Source organism: Pyxicephalus adspersus, chromosome 8 (genome assembly GCF_032062135.1).
Source record: "Pyxicephalus adspersus chromosome 8, UCB_Pads_2.0, whole genome shotgun sequence".
Classification (NCBI taxonomy): Eukaryota; Metazoa; Chordata; class Amphibia; order Anura; family Pyxicephalidae; genus Pyxicephalus; species Pyxicephalus adspersus.
This window is the reverse complement of record NC_092865.1, coordinates 46,942,605-46,961,390: the sequence shown is the minus strand read 5'-3', so window position 1 is coordinate 46,961,390 and position 18,786 is coordinate 46,942,605. Positions and strand designations below refer to the sequence as shown.

The following is an 18,786-nucleotide window of genomic DNA, read 5'->3' as shown; positions in this document are numbered from 1 at the left end:
TCGGTAATTCACTGCACAGACTCGTGCTTCTGATTTTTTAATTGGCTCTATCCAGGATAGGCAACACGGACCACTCCAAAAACAATCGTGCGTGGCACAACTGGCGTTTCCCGAATATTGAAGTTCCCTGCGGGTGTGGAGGCAGTCAGCAACGGTTTAGTGTGTTGATGTCATATTTAAAAGTCTTTTAATCTGCAGATTTTAATAAAATAATCCTGGAATATAAATGTTTAGGGAGTTCCAGTTAAAAGGTGACAACTCCATGTTCATGTCTTCTTGTGTTGTCACCTTATCACACTGCAAACTATGGGTGGCCATTTCTACAAATATCACACAGGTCAGGTGTACTGTTGTCAATATCAGGAAATCCGCCTGATAGTGACAACAGTAATATTGCATGGATCCATCCCTGGGGTGCACATAGACAAAGAGTATGGCTGCAGAGTTGCTGCAGGAAGTCAGCAGTGCTGAGATATAATAAAGGATGAAAGGGAAAAAGTGAGAGTTGCAATACAAAAGTTGGAATCCAATTCAGTTAGTGTTTATGCCTTGTCAAGCCTGAAGTCACAGTTCATGGCTGCTGGCTGATCTCTAAAAAAAAAAAAAATGCAGAAACAATTGCAGATTTGCTCCACCCAGCCCTAAGCCGACGCATTTCACTCTTTATTCTTTTGTTAGTTTTTGCAGTTGAAAGCAAAGAATGGTCTTGCCTGGGGCCAGCATGGCAGTTTGTGTGGATAGGTGCTTTTGTGAAAAATTTTGGAAAGATGAATAACATAGAAGTCAACAGAATTGGCAGCAAAACCTCCAATGCAAGCTGGCACCGAAGTCTGACACCTGTGTGCATCAGGGACCATTTTAGGCGTGGTGGTTAGATTACGGTGCAGTTATCACCTCCTCGGGGGAGAGGCTACATGTAATGTCTTACTAGTAGCAGGCCTATAGAGAATAAATGGGGGCCGTTCAGTACCAACCACTGCCACACGCTGTCAAACGTTGGTTCTTTATTGACCAGCACTGCAGTGTGAGCGGCTGGAAAAGTGCATTACCCTTAGAGGCACACCTACCCCCATATACAGGATCTCTATGTTACCAGAAAGTGTTTGCATTTTATTGTCCCTCCAGCTTTGACTTGCACTGAGGTCATCTTTACCGATTTCTTTCGCTGCTCAGAGTCAGCCTTGAAGACGATTTGTACACAGCTCAGCCGCCTACGCAGCCAGATAACCCCGAGACCTCGGATGATGTAATTTTAAAAAACGTGAGGTTTTAGGAGTGAGACCAGACTGAGGGGGCGGTGAAGGAAGAGGGGATTTCCAAACCTCAGAACATCAAAACACAACCCAAAAAAAAAATCAGAAAGGTCAGGGGGCGCGGAATGCATCAGGCCACATCATCTGCTGCTTACACACATCACCAATTTGTATCAGATCTTGACACAAACAACTGTGTAAATGTGAGAAACCCTGGGGAGGGTAAAAAAAAATCCTTTCAGTACAGATATAGAGAGGAGTGCAAGTACATTCCTATTTAATATATTTTGGTGCAAGTAGCCAGTGCGGCTTCATATTGGCCATTTCCCATCCCCTGTACAGCAGTGCTCAGTCTGGCTGATAGTTTTTCCCTATATCTGTCCCATTCAGGCTCTTCTGCAGGACAAATAATGATTGGAGGGGAGAATGAGGGTTGAGTGCTGCTGTCCAATCGGACAATCAGGGGGCGTGTTCCTGACCATGATGCTGCTGCAGTGGAAACATTCAGCTGTACTGTCAGACAGGGGGGCTAAGCAGAGTCCTTTGGTTGGCTGAACCATTTCCATATTTGTGATCTAACTGCTTAAGCAAGGGAGATTTCTGTGGGGTCACCCCAATCATGAAACTGCAACCCTGATATCTTTGCATTTAATTAAGGGCGATGAGGGTACTACATTGAATGGAAACACATTGGGTGACTGCTGAGACAACAGGATGAATCACCTATATATTGTATTGCATTTATACTTCAGAGCAGTAAAGCAAATTCATACAATGGCCGACCATCAAGCCTTTGAAAATCTCCAGCAGCCACTTCCTGTCTTTATGCACTCCAGTGCCTGCATGCCATACCTAGTGATGGTGACAACAATGGACTATGTTTACACAATGTGTGACAATGCAGGAGTGCTATTGGGAGATGGGAATACCTATAACAGGAAGTGCTTGCAGATTGTGGCAGGATCGTCATGTTTTATTTTAGAAAAAGCAGCTGTAGACTGAACTGATGGTAACACTTCCACAGGTGATTGGGGGGGGGGGGGTTAATTTAGCAATCAGAGGCAACTCGTCTGCATATTCATCATTTTTAATTTCAAACTTGCACATTTACAAAGTCAGGGAGCAGCATCTGTGTATCAAGAAACAAAGAATGTGTGTACAAAATCAGAGCAGTTGGGGAAAAGGTATAAATTACAGCCGGTCCTTCCATCCCGTGAAGGAGTCCGAATGTGGAACCCGCGTAAAATAAAGTTCAGTCGTTCAGAACCTTTGTTTGGACCAACACGTTCCACAGTCCCACTTGCATAAGGAGGGGGAGGGGATGGAGGCCAAGACCGGGTTTGGTCATCGGGTCAACATCTGGGAAACTGCTGACCAATCAAAAAACAACAAAACATCATTTCAGTCCTCTTCATGTTATCCTGCCATGTGCATAAAGTATTTATGGAAAGAAAAAAAAAATGGCGGAGGCGGCGTGTCATCCCACACAGAATACACCAATTACAGTGGTCCATATACTCAGACATTACAAATAGGAAAAAAAAGGTTTCATAAATATAATTTTTTTAAATCTGAAATATAAAATGGACTTTCTCTAAATTCAGTTTTTTTTTGTTTTCTCTCAAGTGCAAAGTTCATTTTCGCCCGACTGTCGGGGTCTTTTGGCACAAATATTCCAACGCTGGAATGCAATCGGAAAATCAGTGGCAGCGGGAGTGGCGGCCGAAGTCACAAGCAGAGCAACCGGAATCCGGCAACTCTAAGGGACGCGGTAGAGGTGGAGCCAATGGGTGGAGGAAGGGGGGCTGGAGGGTAGGGGGGGGTTCTAGGCTGGTTGCTGGGGGTTGAGGTTTAGGTGTGCTGGCTGCCCCAGAAGTCCAATCCTTTGCTTCTGTTTCCGCTGTTCCGTCATCTGTGGATAAAAAAAAAAAATGTATAATTTTTGGGATTTTGTACTTCCTGGCTCTATATAAATGTAGATTAAGGTTTTTCAAGCGGAAAGATTGCAACACCATGAAGGGATACCTGGCACTGGCACTGATTCTGCAATGTGTGGGCCCAATTCTTATTTAGAATCTGTTGCATGTGTCAGGATGGATGGCAGCAGCTCTGCAATACCCAGAGCAGGGAAGACGGATGTGTTGTAAACGTTGGCACCCCCAGCCTCTACAATACCCAGAGCTTATAAAGCTGATACCCAAAATGGTCAGTCCTTTATATCTGAAGCTCCTGCAAAACTCTGCACTGCTCTTTTTTTTTTTTTATAAAACTCCAGAAGCCCCGATTACCATTTACAAGGATATCCAACACACAGAGCAGAGGATTACTAAAACTTGGATTTAGGCTCAACCTTGCATCTGACACAGAAAACCCACACAATATTTCCGCTCCCATTGCCTCACGGTTCACCTGAAACTTGGTCATCGAGTTACTCTATAATAGAAATAACTAGCATGCAGGGTTCCGGGCTCAACTTTGCAATTTTGCATGAGCAATGAAAGTTTCCATAACTGTAATGTGTAAATCTATAGATGGAGAAGTGGGACCCCGGGCGTGCTTATTGCAGTCCGCGGCTCACCCCCGACACTCACCTGGTCCTTTAGCTCGCTGAGCTGGCCGGACAAGTTTGTCACAAGACGCATGGTGGACTCCAACTTCTCCTGCAAGTTTCTGAGTTCATTTTGTTCACCTTCCGAGTCACTGCTCACCAGGGACATGGCTCTCATCCTCGGGAACCAGTCAAGGTTTCTGTCCTAGAGACAAGAACAGAGACGGAACAATACAGCTATTCCCACCTCTTAGATTATAAGCACTTCTGGGCAGGAACCTCTCCTCCTCCTGTGTCATTGTCTGTATCTGCCTGTCATTTGCTACCCCTATTTAATGTACAGTGCTGTGTAATATGTCGGTGTTATAAAAATACGCCCTACAAATAATAATAATAATAAATCTACATTCTGCCAGTAAGAGCAACTTGAGGTTGGCTGTGGTTGGAGTTTGCCAGAGCATTACCAGCAAGGGGGTATCCTGGGGTATGCCAGTATAAGAGCACCCAATGGTTAGAACCTTGGACAGGAAGAATAGAGGGGGTACATTCACTACATTTTGTTTTTTTGTGCACATTGCTCAGTGATCAGTGCTGCCGGATCACTAAATCGCCATCATTGGCTGCTGTTTTCTATGGGGAGGTTGGAGCAGGACGTCTCCTCATCTTTCCCTCTTCATAGAAAGGGCGGACCTCGTGTGTACAGCATTCTTTCCTCCCTACTGTCGCAAGAAATGACCACTTGCAGTATAAATTAATATAACATGTGTAGCTAAAGATACTTAACAGTGATCACAATTTCTAAAAATGCCTCATCTGCAAACTGCTATGGTTTATGAAACAATGACCAAATATTCAATGCCAATTATTTTTTTGTGCCTATGTGGGGGGGTCTCGGTTCAAATCAAAAGACCCCTCTGGAGAAGTCTCACATTTGCCTACTACAGCACTATGGAGCTCCCTCCTGTTCCAGACTTCCAGGGGCGATCACATTTTAAAACCTGTATTGTAAATGATGTTTGATAAACCTGCAGCTTGTCAATCAATTCCTGGTCACACCCAGATCCACCCACTGCTTTCAGGATTGACAGCACTGAACCCCTCCCACTAGGATGCAATGTCAGGGAGGGGGAGCATGTGAGACACACATGTAGCTCTGTAAAGGAAGACTAAGGTCTCTAAAACTAAGACTAGGGACTCTGTAAAGGAACTAATAAGTCCCTATTGTATGATACTTCCCCTATAACCTACAACCTATTTTGTAAGCTCTTCAAGGCAGGATCCTCTCCTCCTCCTGTGTCACTGTATCTTTCTGTCATTTGCAACCCCTATTTATTGTACAGCACTGCGTAATATGTTGGCGCTATAAAAAAATAATTATTTGTATTCTTTATGAGGTTTGTGCATTACAAAGTAGCTGATTTTGGTTCTTGCAACTTGCTACAAAGTTACAATGTTGCAGTTTGTTTAGTGGGGGACAGGAGACTAAGAAAACTCTTTCCCCCGCCTGCAGTAGGCTAATCTTATTATCTAGGCCTAGACAAAGTCACTGAGCTTGAGAAGAAGATTTTTATTAAAAAAAAAAAAGCTGGATCATTCCCTAAATATCACACTCTTGCTGTATATTGTGACATCAGGAATGTATATGTTACTTGGCTGTTTTGAAACCAGTAAACACTGGAGCCAAAGTTCGACGTCAATGATTTTAATGTTCTTTAACAGCTGCAGCAGACATCAACACAATGTAAATGAATAAAAGAAAGAAAAATAAATGTTTAGAGCATAACAGAGTGATAAGTGAAGATCTCTGGCTCGCAGGTCCGGGTGAACGCACTTCCGTGGGACTTATGGCAATAATCCCATAGAAGAGGTGCAGGTCCAGTAGCTGCTGATAAAGATTTCCTGGCTCTCTCCCAGCAATTCCAAGAAACTTCCCCCTCACTCTGCAGACATGTCCCTCTCCTTCAGTCAGCACTTCTCTGCGAAAATGTCCCCCCCACCTCAACCTTCCCACAGCTTCCTCCCAGCAGATGTGTTCAAACCACACAACAACTCACTTCTAAGTAAAGGGACTGGAAAAGTCCCCTGGACATACAGCTCGGGCCCTAGACGTGGGGGCGGTTCGCTCCGGAAACTCGAAGGGGGTGGGATGCACGTTGTGAGCCACCGTGACCGCAGCAGTGTCAGAAGGGACCGGTGACAAGGGCCAGCGCCCTCGCTCACACGGAGCATCCCGGATCTGAGGCTTATATGGCTCCCCGCTGCCCACCCTGGAGAATAACTCCCGGCCAGGAAATGTAAGATTTCATGGGAAGAGCTGGGGATCTGTGGCAAATATCTTAGGAGGGGCCAGAACAGTGCAGATCACGTATCAAAAAATCCATTCATGTGCCTAAATTTACTCTGCGATTCAGGATGATCATAAAGCTGCTCCTCTTACTGTCATTGTACACTTATTTCTCATCCAGCACAGCAGAGTATTTCAGGAGAGGAGAGTTATAGAGGAAGAAGCAGAGTCCTCCAGCAGAGCAGAGTATTTCAGGAGATGAGAGTTATAGAGGAAGGAGCAGAGTCCTCCAGCAGCCACCTTACCCACACACAAGCTTGTTAACAGCCTGCAGGTTGCCTTGCAGTACTTCCACAGAAACCTGACCAATACATGAAGATATTAAGACTTGAACGACATCAGGGAAATACAACTCGCCTTTCTTTTGCATTTTAACTGTTGTAATACCTAAATTTTATTGTATTGCTATATAGGTATTTTGGCTGTGCATTTAGCAATTCAGGTGATTTATTCTTTAAAAACTTGCAAAAATCCCTTCCATGCAGTCTTTACATGCATCTACCTCAAAATAGTAGGTGTTAAGCTGCTACAATACACGGCAAGTTTGTGGACACCTGACCATCAATGGATATGTTGCCCAAGTAGGTAAATCTGCTCCAAATGGGGTTCATGTGTTTCCAGCGTAGGGTTCTGTAACATTGTCACATACATGGTCACGTGTTGTTCCAGCCTTGTGAGAACAGTTTGGGGAAGGGCCTTTTCTGTTCTGGCATGCACAATCCTGCATAAGGACCTGGTTAGACCTCTGGGGTATGGGAAGAACCTGAGCATCCTAAACAGAGCCCTGGCCTAAACCCTACTGAACACATTTGAGAACTGGAACAGCAGCTCTCGTCCAACATCAGATATGACCTTCCAAGGTATTAGCTGCAAAGAAAGCCAACTATCCATTTCCTTGGTTTTGGAATTAGATGTCCAACAAGCTCATGTGGGCCTACTCCCAGATGCCAAAAACAAGCAGTTGGGTTAACTGGCTTCCCCCAAATGACATTAAGTAGGGACATTAGATCGTGAGCCCCTTTGAGGGACAGCTAGTGACATGACTATGGACATTGTACAGCACTGGGTAACATGTAATATATAAAATATATAAATACTGAATAATAATTAAGTGTTATGTTGAGTTGAGGCACAGCATCTGGACAATGTACTGTATGTGTAAGCAACCCAAAGCCTTTATATTTGGTCTTTCATAGCATTAGACCTTGGAAAGACCCACTCAATCAGCGCTCTATAACAGCCGGGCAAGGATGTTCATATATCAAAGATAGGTATTCAGATCTTTGCACAATGCCACACAATATGGTGGTTCTCACACAAATCTCACCTTTATCATCTCAGCCACATAGCTCTCCGGTCCAGTATATTCCGTAGAATCTTTCACTTTCACCAGTACAATAAAGAACAAATAATGCCACATGTTGTGTTCCTCCTTAATGTGCTCTTCAAACGTCACCGTTTTATTATCGAACTTGTCCCGTTCCAGCCCTGAGAGTGACGGAGAAAGAGTGGTGTAAGCAAGAAAATATTTTTGAGTAATTTTATTAGTGCAATTAAATCCTTCAATTCTACTAGTGACTTCAGTCATCAAAATTCCATGATCTACAACAGGATCTCTATTCATGACTCAGCACTGCAGATTTCCTGGCAGGAGCCAAAGAAACCCAACTACCTTTGAATGGGCCCAGTATCAGATTAACAGACATCAGTTTGAGAAAAACCCACCACAAATGAAACAAGTAGTCTTGAGAACTTCTTCTTTCTTTTGTTTCTCACTTCTCAGGTCAGCAAACGTGTCGATGATAACTCCAAAGATTAAGTTCAGGACGATAATGATGACCATGAAGAAGAAGAGCAGATCGTAAATAACACGTGCTGCAAACAGCGGCTCCTGCAAAGAGGAAAAAGTTTCCAGTAGTCACATCAACTTCATTGTAAAGCAGATTTATCAGTCTCCTGGACAAAGCATTAAAACCTATCTGTGCTCCCAAAGGTTTGGCACACCTGTGCGATTTTTTCAGCAGTTCCTCCAAAATTGCCTAGGGAAATGCCAAGTTAAAAGTGGGCTCCCCTATGCACACAGTGGATTGAGAAGAGGGTCCTGGCCACTTAACTGCTCAGAAATTTTACTCACCATTATAAGGTGAACATATGCAAAGGTTATGGGAAAAGTATCCCAATTGCAAAAAACAGTAACACCTTTGCAAATTGCTGCATACTTTGCATAGTACTCCTATTGTGCTCAACATGCTGGTTACTTTGGAAAAGGAAAATAGGAGCACCAAAAACTTCAGGAAGGCAGAGCATAAAAAGGGATCAGGCAATATGGGAGAGCCTCTGGACTATACTAGGATATATCATTTGAAAGTAAAGAACAAAATGAGAAAAAAATGTGTCTAATGTTTTTTTTCTTAATGCAAGCAGTGTTATCACAAAAATTTGAATAAGTATTAGTATCTTGAAGTCCCTGCACAGCAGACCAGGAAGAAGCAGCACAAGGATTCCATCAGTGGTGCCAATAAGAAACCCGCTGATAGGAGTAGAAAGCAGGACAACAGACATGCTTGTCAGTATAATGCTTCTTCTTTCATTACCTAATTACAGGCTGGAGGTGGAACCAGACCTGTAACCTTTCTGGGGCTGCAGCAGAGATTTACCAGGTATCTAACCATGTTAGACAGAACTTTGCGATGTGTGAATATCAGCTATAGAATAAAAGTAATGTGGTAGGTAATTCAGCTCCCTTAGATGTATTGTATCTGTGGATTTCAGCTTTAAATTGACCAGTAAAAGAGGATTAAACACTATACTAGGTCTGAGACAGTTAAGACACAGAGAGAACAGCCAATAATGTATATGTAAGAAAGGAAAACATTGGTCATGTAGTTGGGTACCAAGAATTATACAACGTAACAAAAACACAAGAAAAGAACTCAAAACTTGTCCCAGCAGCAAACTATGCAGGTTATATGTTCTCCTTATGCTCTTGGCTTTTTGGTGCACATCCATGCATTAAATAGGAATATGGTTTCAACAGGAGCATGGCACATTTCCTGTTTTTTTTTGTACTGAAGGAACTCATCACAATGCTTTGAATCCGAACAACCCTTATTACCTCTTTAGATGGCTTGCGGAGAACATCGCCAACTCCTCCACCGCTTCTAAGTCCATGACTCAGCACAGTCACTATACACATCAGAAGGGTCTCACAGGTATGCTCCTTCTCCTCCTCCTCTTCCCCTTCTGGAGATGGCTCTTCTGAAGAAAGATCCATAAATCATTATCACCAGTATTTTATATTCTGCAGTAAACAAGCTTCAACATACATGTACCTACCATGGGTGCAGTTACCTCCCGACTCCAACCGGCACACTTCAGGATACAAAAGCTCCCTGGCCATTGAGCTTCCGCTTTCTGTAACAGAGAACGACAGAATGTGACACGGCAGCCTTGAGACATCACAAGCTAAGTTACCACAATATAAGAAAAGTGTTGTTTCTAGGTAGACCACCATTTCTGACAAGGCCAGTCATGATAATCCGCTGGGTTTATTTTCATAGATGTATATATTAAAAAACAAACACCACACGGGATATACAGCTATAAGACCGTAAGATACCAGGAAACTAATATTAGCTTGTCTAAAATATCCTAAAAGTAAGCAAGGTTATGTTGATAGTTTCCATTTAAAAATGTCTCAAAATGTTTCCAAACTAAACGCGTTTCACAAACTTTATTTCTCTTTTTATTTAGTTCTTTGAAGGGATATAGCCAAACCAATAGGTCATAAGCAACCAACCTTAAAATATTATCTAATACACAATTTAAACCACATAATAAACACATAGATAAATTGTGTGAATAAAAAACTCCTGGCTACAACAGCGACCATACAGGGTGAGGTAACATGTAGATTTTAGAAATATTTTGTTATTAACTGTCTTATATATAGCTCTTTATACCTGAGAAGTCCTGTTTGGTTATTGTTCTTTGATTTTTACAAAGTTTTAGCATTTGGTATTATTAGAAAATTTCTAGAAAAAGAAGTCACTGGAAAGGTATGGTTTGCCTTAAGATATTAAAATGATCCATGGTAGGAGGATATAATGGCACCAAAATTAAACAGCCAGAGAGCCCAGCTCTGCAAACAAATGTTGCGATTTCTGTGTTCTATACTTTAATATTGTATTTGCTTTGTTGGTTCGGACTATGAAGGATTAAGCAGCTCACCCGGAAAGTTGGTCTCATTCGGCAGCCGGTCCACTTCCAGTATGAAGTCATCTTTAAAGAAGAGGTACCCAACGATGGAGAACAGATAGACCAAAATCAAGGCCAGAACAGCCGTAAGGATGATTGAGCGCCCATTCCGCGTCACACTTTTTATAACATTCAGTAAGGTCTCCTCCCGATATACCAAATCAAAGAGCTGAGAAGACAAAGTGATACCAGGGTGGTAAATTGCACTACTAAGACTTGTGCAGCACATTTATATGAAGCCAATTAAAAGAATATTGGAGATTCAGGAAGACTGACCAGCAGACTGTAGAAGAATTCATGTACAAAGACGCCCATAGCACAGATAAGCAGATACAAGAGATGATAAAGAAACTCCACATCCAGGACCATTGCTCCATAACCTCTTGTGAATGTGCCACGATTCCCAACAAAACTGGTCAGGAAAATTATCTTATTGCCCACCTGCAAGCAAAATAAAACCATGAGAACAAAGACATGAAAGAATTGAGAACAGTTATGTAAAGCAAAATTATGTGTATAAAATTTCATAAAACATTCTTCTGCACACACCCTTAGCATACCAGAGACGTCTGTAGAAATTTGGCACTTTAAGTTATCAAGAATGGCTGAAAGTAATGCTGGGACACCCTGTGGAGTAGGTTTGGCTACCTGGAGAGCATTAGTCCAGGCTGTATATTTGATGATGGGAGAAGAATTGGCTTAATCGGATACAATTAGGCCAAATAAGGCAAACATATCAGAGTATACAACATAGGAAATAAAGAACTCACATTAAAAGCACCCAATAGAAACAACGTAGGCTGAAGCCCTATAGAGAAGATGAGCCGTAATATGGTAGAGGCTATCAGTGCTCTGATACCGTGAGGTTTGGGAAGTACAATGACTATGGCTAAAGAAACCAACATGGCTGTCCACAGTAGACCAGAGAGGCGAGAATCCAGGGTGCCTGTAAAAAAAAACAAAAAACGCAAGAAGGGGTTTAAAACCTTTAAGGTTCCATCAGGTTCCCAGGTTCCCCAGGTTTCTCTATTAAAGTAGCAAACACTGACCTCCTCGAACACCAACAAAAGGGTAGAAGAAAGCAACAAGAAGGTTCATAAGGACCGCCAGGTTGAAGGAAATGCTGCTCCAGAAGGTCATGTTCCGAGAGCACCAGTAAAGGACATGCTGCGCTGCAAGACAACAAAAGGAAAAACCAAGTGTTATATTTAAAACATGAATATCTTTAAGCTGCAGGTTTTATACAAGTGTCTCTAGTAAAATCCAGCCATTTTCTACAATTACCAGTTATAGGTCCGTTTGTATTTTGGTCATTTTTGTGCATAAGATTAATGTACAGAAACATAGCCATCGGCTCTCCAGTCTTCCAGGATCACTATGAATTTTGCACATTGCACCTAATTGATCCTAATTTTACCTCCCTAATTCTTACATACCATGACAACAAATACAGTTAGGTCCATAAATATTTGGACAGAGACAACTTCTTTCTAATTTTGGTTCTGTACCACAAATAATTTAAAATTAAACAACTCAGATGCAGTTGAACTGCAGACTTTCAGCTTTAATTCAGTGGGTTGAACAAAAAGATTAAAATGTGAGGAACTAAAGCCATTTTTTTTTTAACTTAATTTTTAGGGGCTCAAAAGTAATTGGACAATTGACTCAAAGGCATTCCTTCGTTTTGTCATTATCAATTAGGCAGATAAAAGGCCTGGAGTTGATTTGAGGGAAGGGGGTGCTTGTATGTGGAAAATATTGATTCAGACAACATGCGGTCAAAGGAGCTCTCCATGCAGGTGAAACAAGCCATCCTTAAGCTGAAAAAAATAGAAAAAACACATCCGAGAAATTGCTACAATATTAGGAGTGGCAAAATCTACAGTTTGGTACATCATGAGAAAGAAACCAAACACTGGTGAACTCAGCAACGCCAAAAGACCTGGACGTCTATGAAAGACAACAGTGGTGGATGATCGTAGAATCATTTTCATGGTGAAGAGAAAACCCTTCACAACAGCCAACCAAGTGAACAACACTCTCCAGGAGGTAGGCGTATCGATATCCAAGTCTACCATAAAGAGAAGACTGCATGAAAGTAAACACTTGTTGGAGACTAAACTTCGGACAGAAAGGCCCACAAACAAACAGCAACTGAAAGCCGCTGCAGTAAAGGTCTGGCAGAGCATTAAAAAGGAGGAAACCCAGCATCTGGTGATGTCCATGAGTTCAAGATTACAGGATGTCATTGCCAGCAAAGGGTTTTCAACCATGTATTAGAAATGAGCATTTTATTTTTTTTTAATTTGTCCAATTACTTTTGAGCCCCTGAAATGAAGTGATTGTGTAAAAAAAGGCTTTAGTTCCTCACATTTTTATGCAAACTTTTTGTTCAACCCACTGAATTAAAGCTGAAAGTCTGCAGTTCAACTGCATCTGAGTTGTTTCATTTAAAATAATTGTGGTAATGTACAGAACCAAAATTAGATGTCCCTGTCCAAATATTTATGGACCAAACTGTATGTGAGGCTATTTATTGCCCAACAATCTTTCCTTTTCCTTGTCAAGCAATGAAGTTTTGCTGGGTCCAACAGAGCCCAGCATTTTTAGGGACACATGCAATACTTGGAAGTCTTAAACACCAAGATATTGGCGCTTTATGTTTTGCAAATTGCTAAATTCTCACATGTGGAGTCATAAAAACAGAAATTCTGGACCACTGGCACATAGACCAAACACAACCCATCAGTTATCTTCCATGGGATTGGACCTTCATCTCTTACCTCTTAATTTCTTCTGCCAGTTCATCTCATTAAAAAGGTCCTCCGAACGTTGAAAGAAGTCATGAATTTTACTTCCTTGTTCATCCCGCTCCGTTGTGTAATAAACACGCAATTTGGACTCCTTTGTAAGGAATTCACATATACTCGGCACAGGGAATACAATCTGCTCCATAGTCCGGTCTAGACGGACAATCTATGATATAGCAAAACAACAGGCAATTAAAACCACATTCAGTCTGGTCAAGCTATTCCATCCTCTATTTTCTGCCCTTACTTCTATCTGGGCTGTATGTTTGGCATAGAACTCCAGGGCTTCATCACCATCCCCTATCTGTACACCTGGTTTCAGCATATGCTGGAGCTCTTTGTTGTGTCGAGCAAGCTAGGAGTAAAAAAAAAAAAAAACATTAATATGGTCAGGGGAAATATCAGCATGTACCAAAAAGAAGAACCATGTGATATATAAGCAGTCAAGCAATGGAAACATACAGAGGTAGGATATAATCTACTCCAGTGTTTTTCAACCAGAGGTTGTTGGAGCCTCCTTAAGCAATGAGCAGTTTGAGCCGCTCAGGTCAGTTTAAGTGACACCAATGATCTTTTTGGCTATCTGTAAGGGTGAAATTCTTCCCACTGGCCAGCAATGTAAAAGGAATTCTTCCCACTGACCACCATACTAATAAAAGAAGGGGTTCCCTGAAGACCTGAATGTTATTTTAAGGGTTCCTTCCTGTTAAAAAGGTAAAGAAACTCTGTACTATAGGGTTTTATTTTTGATAGCTGCAGCCCTCAGTGCTTAGGCCTATGTCAATCCTGCTGCAGGTGAGAAGTCCCCAGTGGCAGAATTCCAAAGGAGAACACAGCAGGGAGGTGAAACACTTAACTGTTTGTATGCTTTGCTTCCTCCCCTGCTGGATGATACATAACATGGTCTTTCAATGGTGACTTACATTCTGCAGGTTTTCACATCTTGCTGAACAAGCCAATGTGTGTGCAACTCGTACAAACAGTGCTGTCAATGCCAATTTTGTGATTGATTGGCAGCAGCTTTCATATGAATTGATTTAAGACCGTATGCACATGGTGATTTTGCTGCCAGGATATCGAACTGTTAATGAGTACAGGTAGTGCGTGTATAATGTTAATAGAAATGAATTGCCACAATAGTCCATATAAGTGCAATTATTCCCCACTACATGAAACTATGGGATCATGGGCAATTTTAGTAATGTGATGGTTATTGTGCATCCCAAATAAAAACTGCAAAGCCATATGTTCGTAATGATGATTGCTCATGTGAGAGGGATGATCAGTAGGACATTTTTGCTATAAAATATCCAGGTAATTAGAGCTGACTAATCCAGAAGCTTCAAAACTATGAATGAATGACCTGGAACAATGAGCAAATTTAGCAATTCCAAACTTACAGACAACTGCATACGTGTCCTGGGTATGTGACTCAAAGTACCAAAAGACAAAGGCAGCCAAGTAACCAGAATTTTCCGAAAAAGAGGGCAGCCCTCCCACCCCACAGATCTTTCACCAAAAGTTTCCTTTAAGGCTTAGCTCTATGCTCAGGATATGGAAACAGTGAAAATCACACAGACGCAAAAAGGGACTTTTATTAGATTGAAAATAAAACCCTTCTGAATTACTTTTAGTTCTCATTCAGTGTACTGCAGTTCCTGTTATCCGAGCAGCCTGGCGTGATGCCCAGTGTGGAAACCAAACACTGCACTACACCACTGTCTATTCAGGCGTGCGCTGGGGCACATGTGCAGAGCTTTGGCACACCCAGCCGTGAGATACTAGGACACTGTGTCCATGGCGAGGACACCTCACACTGTTCGAACGTTGCATAACACGCCGACACCTCGTGTCCTTATGTAAGGAACCCACCTGATGTGCCAGGATATAGATATTGTGCCCCACGTTGCGAGGGGAGGCAGCATGATCCTCACAATTCTCCCCCTCTTCGAACTCCACCTCGCCCTGGAGATAAGCCTTCTTTATCACCTCCACCTGAATGGGGATTGAAGGCAAACGATAGATAAAGAAAACAGAACACAATTCTCTATTGAATCATCATTCCATAATAAAAACATCTCCCCCTGCTATTATCTACGGCCTTGCCGTGGAGAAGAAAAAAATAATTTTGTCTATTCACAGATCTACAACAGCAGCAAGATATTTGTTAACATAAAATTGACCCTGCTGAACATTATTTACATATGAAACACACACGTGCAAGATATGCGATAAAGAAAAAATGTGCATCCGCATTGTTCACATTCTTTAAAAAATATGTATACATAAAACCAAATTTTTGTTTGGCTGATGTAGGGGGAAGAATAAAATCTATATTAGGTTTTTTATTTGCTTCTTATGTCACATTGGGAGGTTTTCACTTCCTTTGGGCAGAACTAGGAAAGGAAGGGAAATCAGCTTAATGTACAATTTAATAAAAGGAGGGAAAAAAATAGTCGTGGACTGTGATCCACATGGTTCTGGGACAGATGTGACAATTATACAAAAGATACCTTCAAAAAGGGTCTTCCAGTTAAGTTCTATCTCAACCTTTTTATTATTACACAGTATTTATAAAGCGCCAACATATTACGCAGCGCTGTACAAAGTCTATGGTCATATTACTAGCTGTCCCTCGAAGGGGCTCACAATCTAACATCAATTAACCTAACTGCATTGTTTTGGGTTGTGGAAGGAAACTGGAGCACCCGGAGGAAATTCACGCAAACACAGTGAACCTGCAAACTTCTTGCAGATAGTGTTCTGGCCAAGATTTAAACCTGGATTCCAGTGCTGCAAAGTCACTATCCTTATTCTTTTTATCCCCATAAATCATCCCTTCTCTGATAATCATTCACCAGTTCCCAAGGGTTGCACCCATACTGGGGATCTATCTTGTGTGCATTTGCTTCAGAAGGGGAGCAACACTAGGAAGCATTTGCAGATTTAGACAATTCAGTTTATGGCAAGGGGCAGACTGACTAGGGTGATATGACCCTATAGATTTCAATGGCATCAGCCATTTCTGGTCTGACCAGGAGAAGACAACAACTTGTCCATGGCACTTCACATTACTTCTCCCTCTTTGCTATTCCTCTAACCCGGCTCTCTCATTCACAATCACTCATAACCTCGTCACATTCACAGCTCCAAGACTTTTCTATAGCTGCCCGACTCTCTGGAATGGTCTTACTCGTCCTTTTCGGCTTGCTCTTTCTGCTCATTAAAATGGGTCCTTAAAAAATCCTTTTTTCAAACTCACCTACCTGTCTTCTTCTGTCTCTTAAACCCTCACCAATTACCACCATTCCATTTATCCCCCATTGTGTGTGACTTCCCCCTCCTCCTAAATTGTAAGCTCTTCTGGGCAGGGTCCCTTCCACCTCCTGTGTCATTGTATCTGTCTGTAGTTTGCAACCCCTATTTAATGTACAGCGCTGTGTAGTATGTTGGCGCTATATGTATTTCTATATAATACACACACACATACTATATATATATATATATATATATATATATATATATATATATATATATATATATATATATATATATATATATATATATATATAAAATAATAATAAAAATATCATACAACCACCAACCATATTGTAGGTCTGAAGCTTAGCGTTAAGTCCACAGATATTTGTACAGAGACAACTTTTTTCATATTTTGGTTCTCTATATTACCACAAATAATTTTAAATGAAACAACTCAAATGCAGTTGAACTGCAGACTTTGAGCCTTAATTCAGTGGGTTGAACAAAAAGATTGCATAAAAATGTGAAGAACTAAAACCTTTTTTTTTTTTTTTTTTAACACAATCACTTCATTTCAGGGGCTCCGAAAAGTTGTCTCTGTTCAAATATTTATGGACCCAACTGTGTCTCCATTGCAGGACCTGAGGCACCCAAGGAAGCCTAATTTACGTACAATTTAAAGCTCAGACATCCATAGGAAGATGGAGAGCATTCATTTCATGCACAGATTATAATGAAAGAGTTAAAATGTTATAAAGAGTATGCTTGTTTCTAAAACTCACCAGTTCTTTAGGCCTCATATTGTACAAAATGCGCTCTGCATTTTCACTATCATGTCGGCTTTCCATGATTGCGAGTAGAAGCTTTGAAGCGTTATTCTGTAGGGAAACATAATTCAACATTGTATTCATTATTCTATCATCATGCATATTGCAATAAAAAGCACCATGTGTGTTGTGGTATCATACCTTTTACAGTAGGACTGGGGCAGGAAGAAAGCACACATGTGCTGCAATGCTCATTCACCAACAAGTAATATACTAATAGGAGGATAACGCCGAGTGACAAATCTACCGGCTTGTGGCTTCTCCGTCACTGGGCAAGGGACGAGACCTCTAAGCAATTAATGGGAGAGAAAATGGATGGGCAGTTGATACCACAAAGCATATCACATGGAGTCTGATGGATACTAGTGCAAAAACCCTTAAAATTGCGGGGTGTCTGGGGCCTGCCCCTAGCAGTGTGTTTTATTTTTAGTGAACCAGGGTGCCCTTTTACACTTTGTTTTCAGGAACACAACACATCAAATCCAAAGAAACAGAAAGTAGCCCTAAAGGTACATGACTAACAGGTTGTAGTCATTGCCATTATGCCTGAGCACCAGTCACACGTCATGCCGAGCTGTGAAAGAGGAATAGTAGAGGGAGCACAACCAAGTGCAGATTTCCATTTGACATTTGCAGATATCCAAAGCCAGTCCCAATTCTTCAGTCATTTCACATGCATATACAATTGTATACAGGGCAAAGAACATATACAACCAGGTTTTCTTGCATACTAATTCCTTCATGGCTCAGAAGGAAGCTTTCTTCTTGGGGGGACTTTTTTGTTCCATTTTCACATTAATGAGATTAAATTTTATTCAGAACAAACCCATAATGCCGAATAAATCATGCACTGAACAGGAAGCAGTCTGGGAAAGCCATGAGCAATATGTATTAATCACCATCATGATGTCTAGAACCCAACTCCCACCTAATGCGCCACTGTACACAAATACTATGGTTTGCAAAACAAAAAGATTATTGCTTGGCAGCATTAGCAAACACCAAAGTGCCAATATCTACCACATACGGATCACAATTAGTAATTTCAGACATTTCAGTTCAGAACTTTAACCCTCCATTTCCCTACACCTGAAAATAGGGGTCCATAAATAGCCCCGAAATTATTTGTCTCTCCTCCTTGAAAAAAATAAAAACTTAACCTAGACTTCTACCAGCAATTACACAGAGTGCCAATTTTATCCCCCATTCAAAACTCCACAGGGCCCACTCAAAATGAACCAAAGAGCTGCCTACTAACACCTTCATGCAGCTCCAAACACATGTAATTCACCTTCACTACAACATACCTTCTGTCATTTCACACTGCACATGGCACCGTTGGACAAAAAAAACATATAACAAGGTTAGTTTGTTAAACTAGACCCCCCAGGGCTGGGTTGTTCAGAACCCAGAATGTCCCTTTCCATCTGAAGAATGCAATGCAGCCTGTAGCTACTTTTTGGTACTTTCCCAAGAGACAAGGAAA

The 18,786-nt window shown here is 41.5% G+C and overlaps 1 protein-coding gene and 1 long non-coding RNA gene across 10 annotated transcripts in view; one reads left to right on the top strand and one right to left on the bottom strand.

The window, feature by feature from the left end:
• Nucleotides 1–2,324: 2,324 nt before the first annotated feature.
• Nucleotides 2,325–18,786, bottom strand: part of ITPR1 (inositol 1,4,5-trisphosphate receptor type 1) — a 114,614-nt gene continuing 98,152 nt past the window's right edge. For 8 of the 9 annotated variants that reach the window (XM_072420445.1, XM_072420444.1, XM_072420448.1 and 5 more), the window contains 14 exons: nt 17,256–17,351; nt 15,085–15,207; nt 13,460–13,567; nt 13,186–13,378; nt 11,452–11,574; nt 11,173–11,348; nt 10,679–10,843; nt 10,376–10,571; nt 9,482–9,559; nt 9,261–9,403; nt 7,871–8,036; nt 7,473–7,633; nt 3,845–4,006; nt 2,325–3,165 (listed from right to left, as the gene is read on the bottom strand). In XM_072420445.1, the coding sequence (XP_072276546.1) occupies nt 3,079–3,165; nt 3,845–4,006; nt 7,473–7,633; nt 7,871–8,036; nt 9,261–9,403; nt 9,482–9,559; nt 10,376–10,571; nt 10,679–10,843; nt 11,173–11,348; nt 11,452–11,574; nt 13,186–13,378; nt 13,460–13,567; nt 15,085–15,207; nt 17,256–17,351 (1,977 nt within the window). In that variant the 3' untranslated portion in view covers nt 2,325–3,078. The remainder of the gene's footprint in view (nt 3,166–3,844; nt 4,007–7,472; nt 7,634–7,870; nt 8,037–9,260; nt 9,404–9,481; nt 9,560–10,375; nt 10,572–10,678; nt 10,844–11,172; nt 11,349–11,451; nt 11,575–13,185; nt 13,379–13,459; nt 13,568–15,084; nt 15,208–17,255; nt 17,352–18,786) is intronic. The other variant, XM_072420447.1, reaches the window with a different exon arrangement.
• LOC140336973 (uncharacterized) lies at nt 5,851–8,536 on the top strand. The gene is made up of 2 exons (XR_011921972.1): nt 5,851–6,095; nt 7,929–8,536. It is a non-coding gene; the product is annotated as an uncharacterized lncRNA (long non-coding RNA).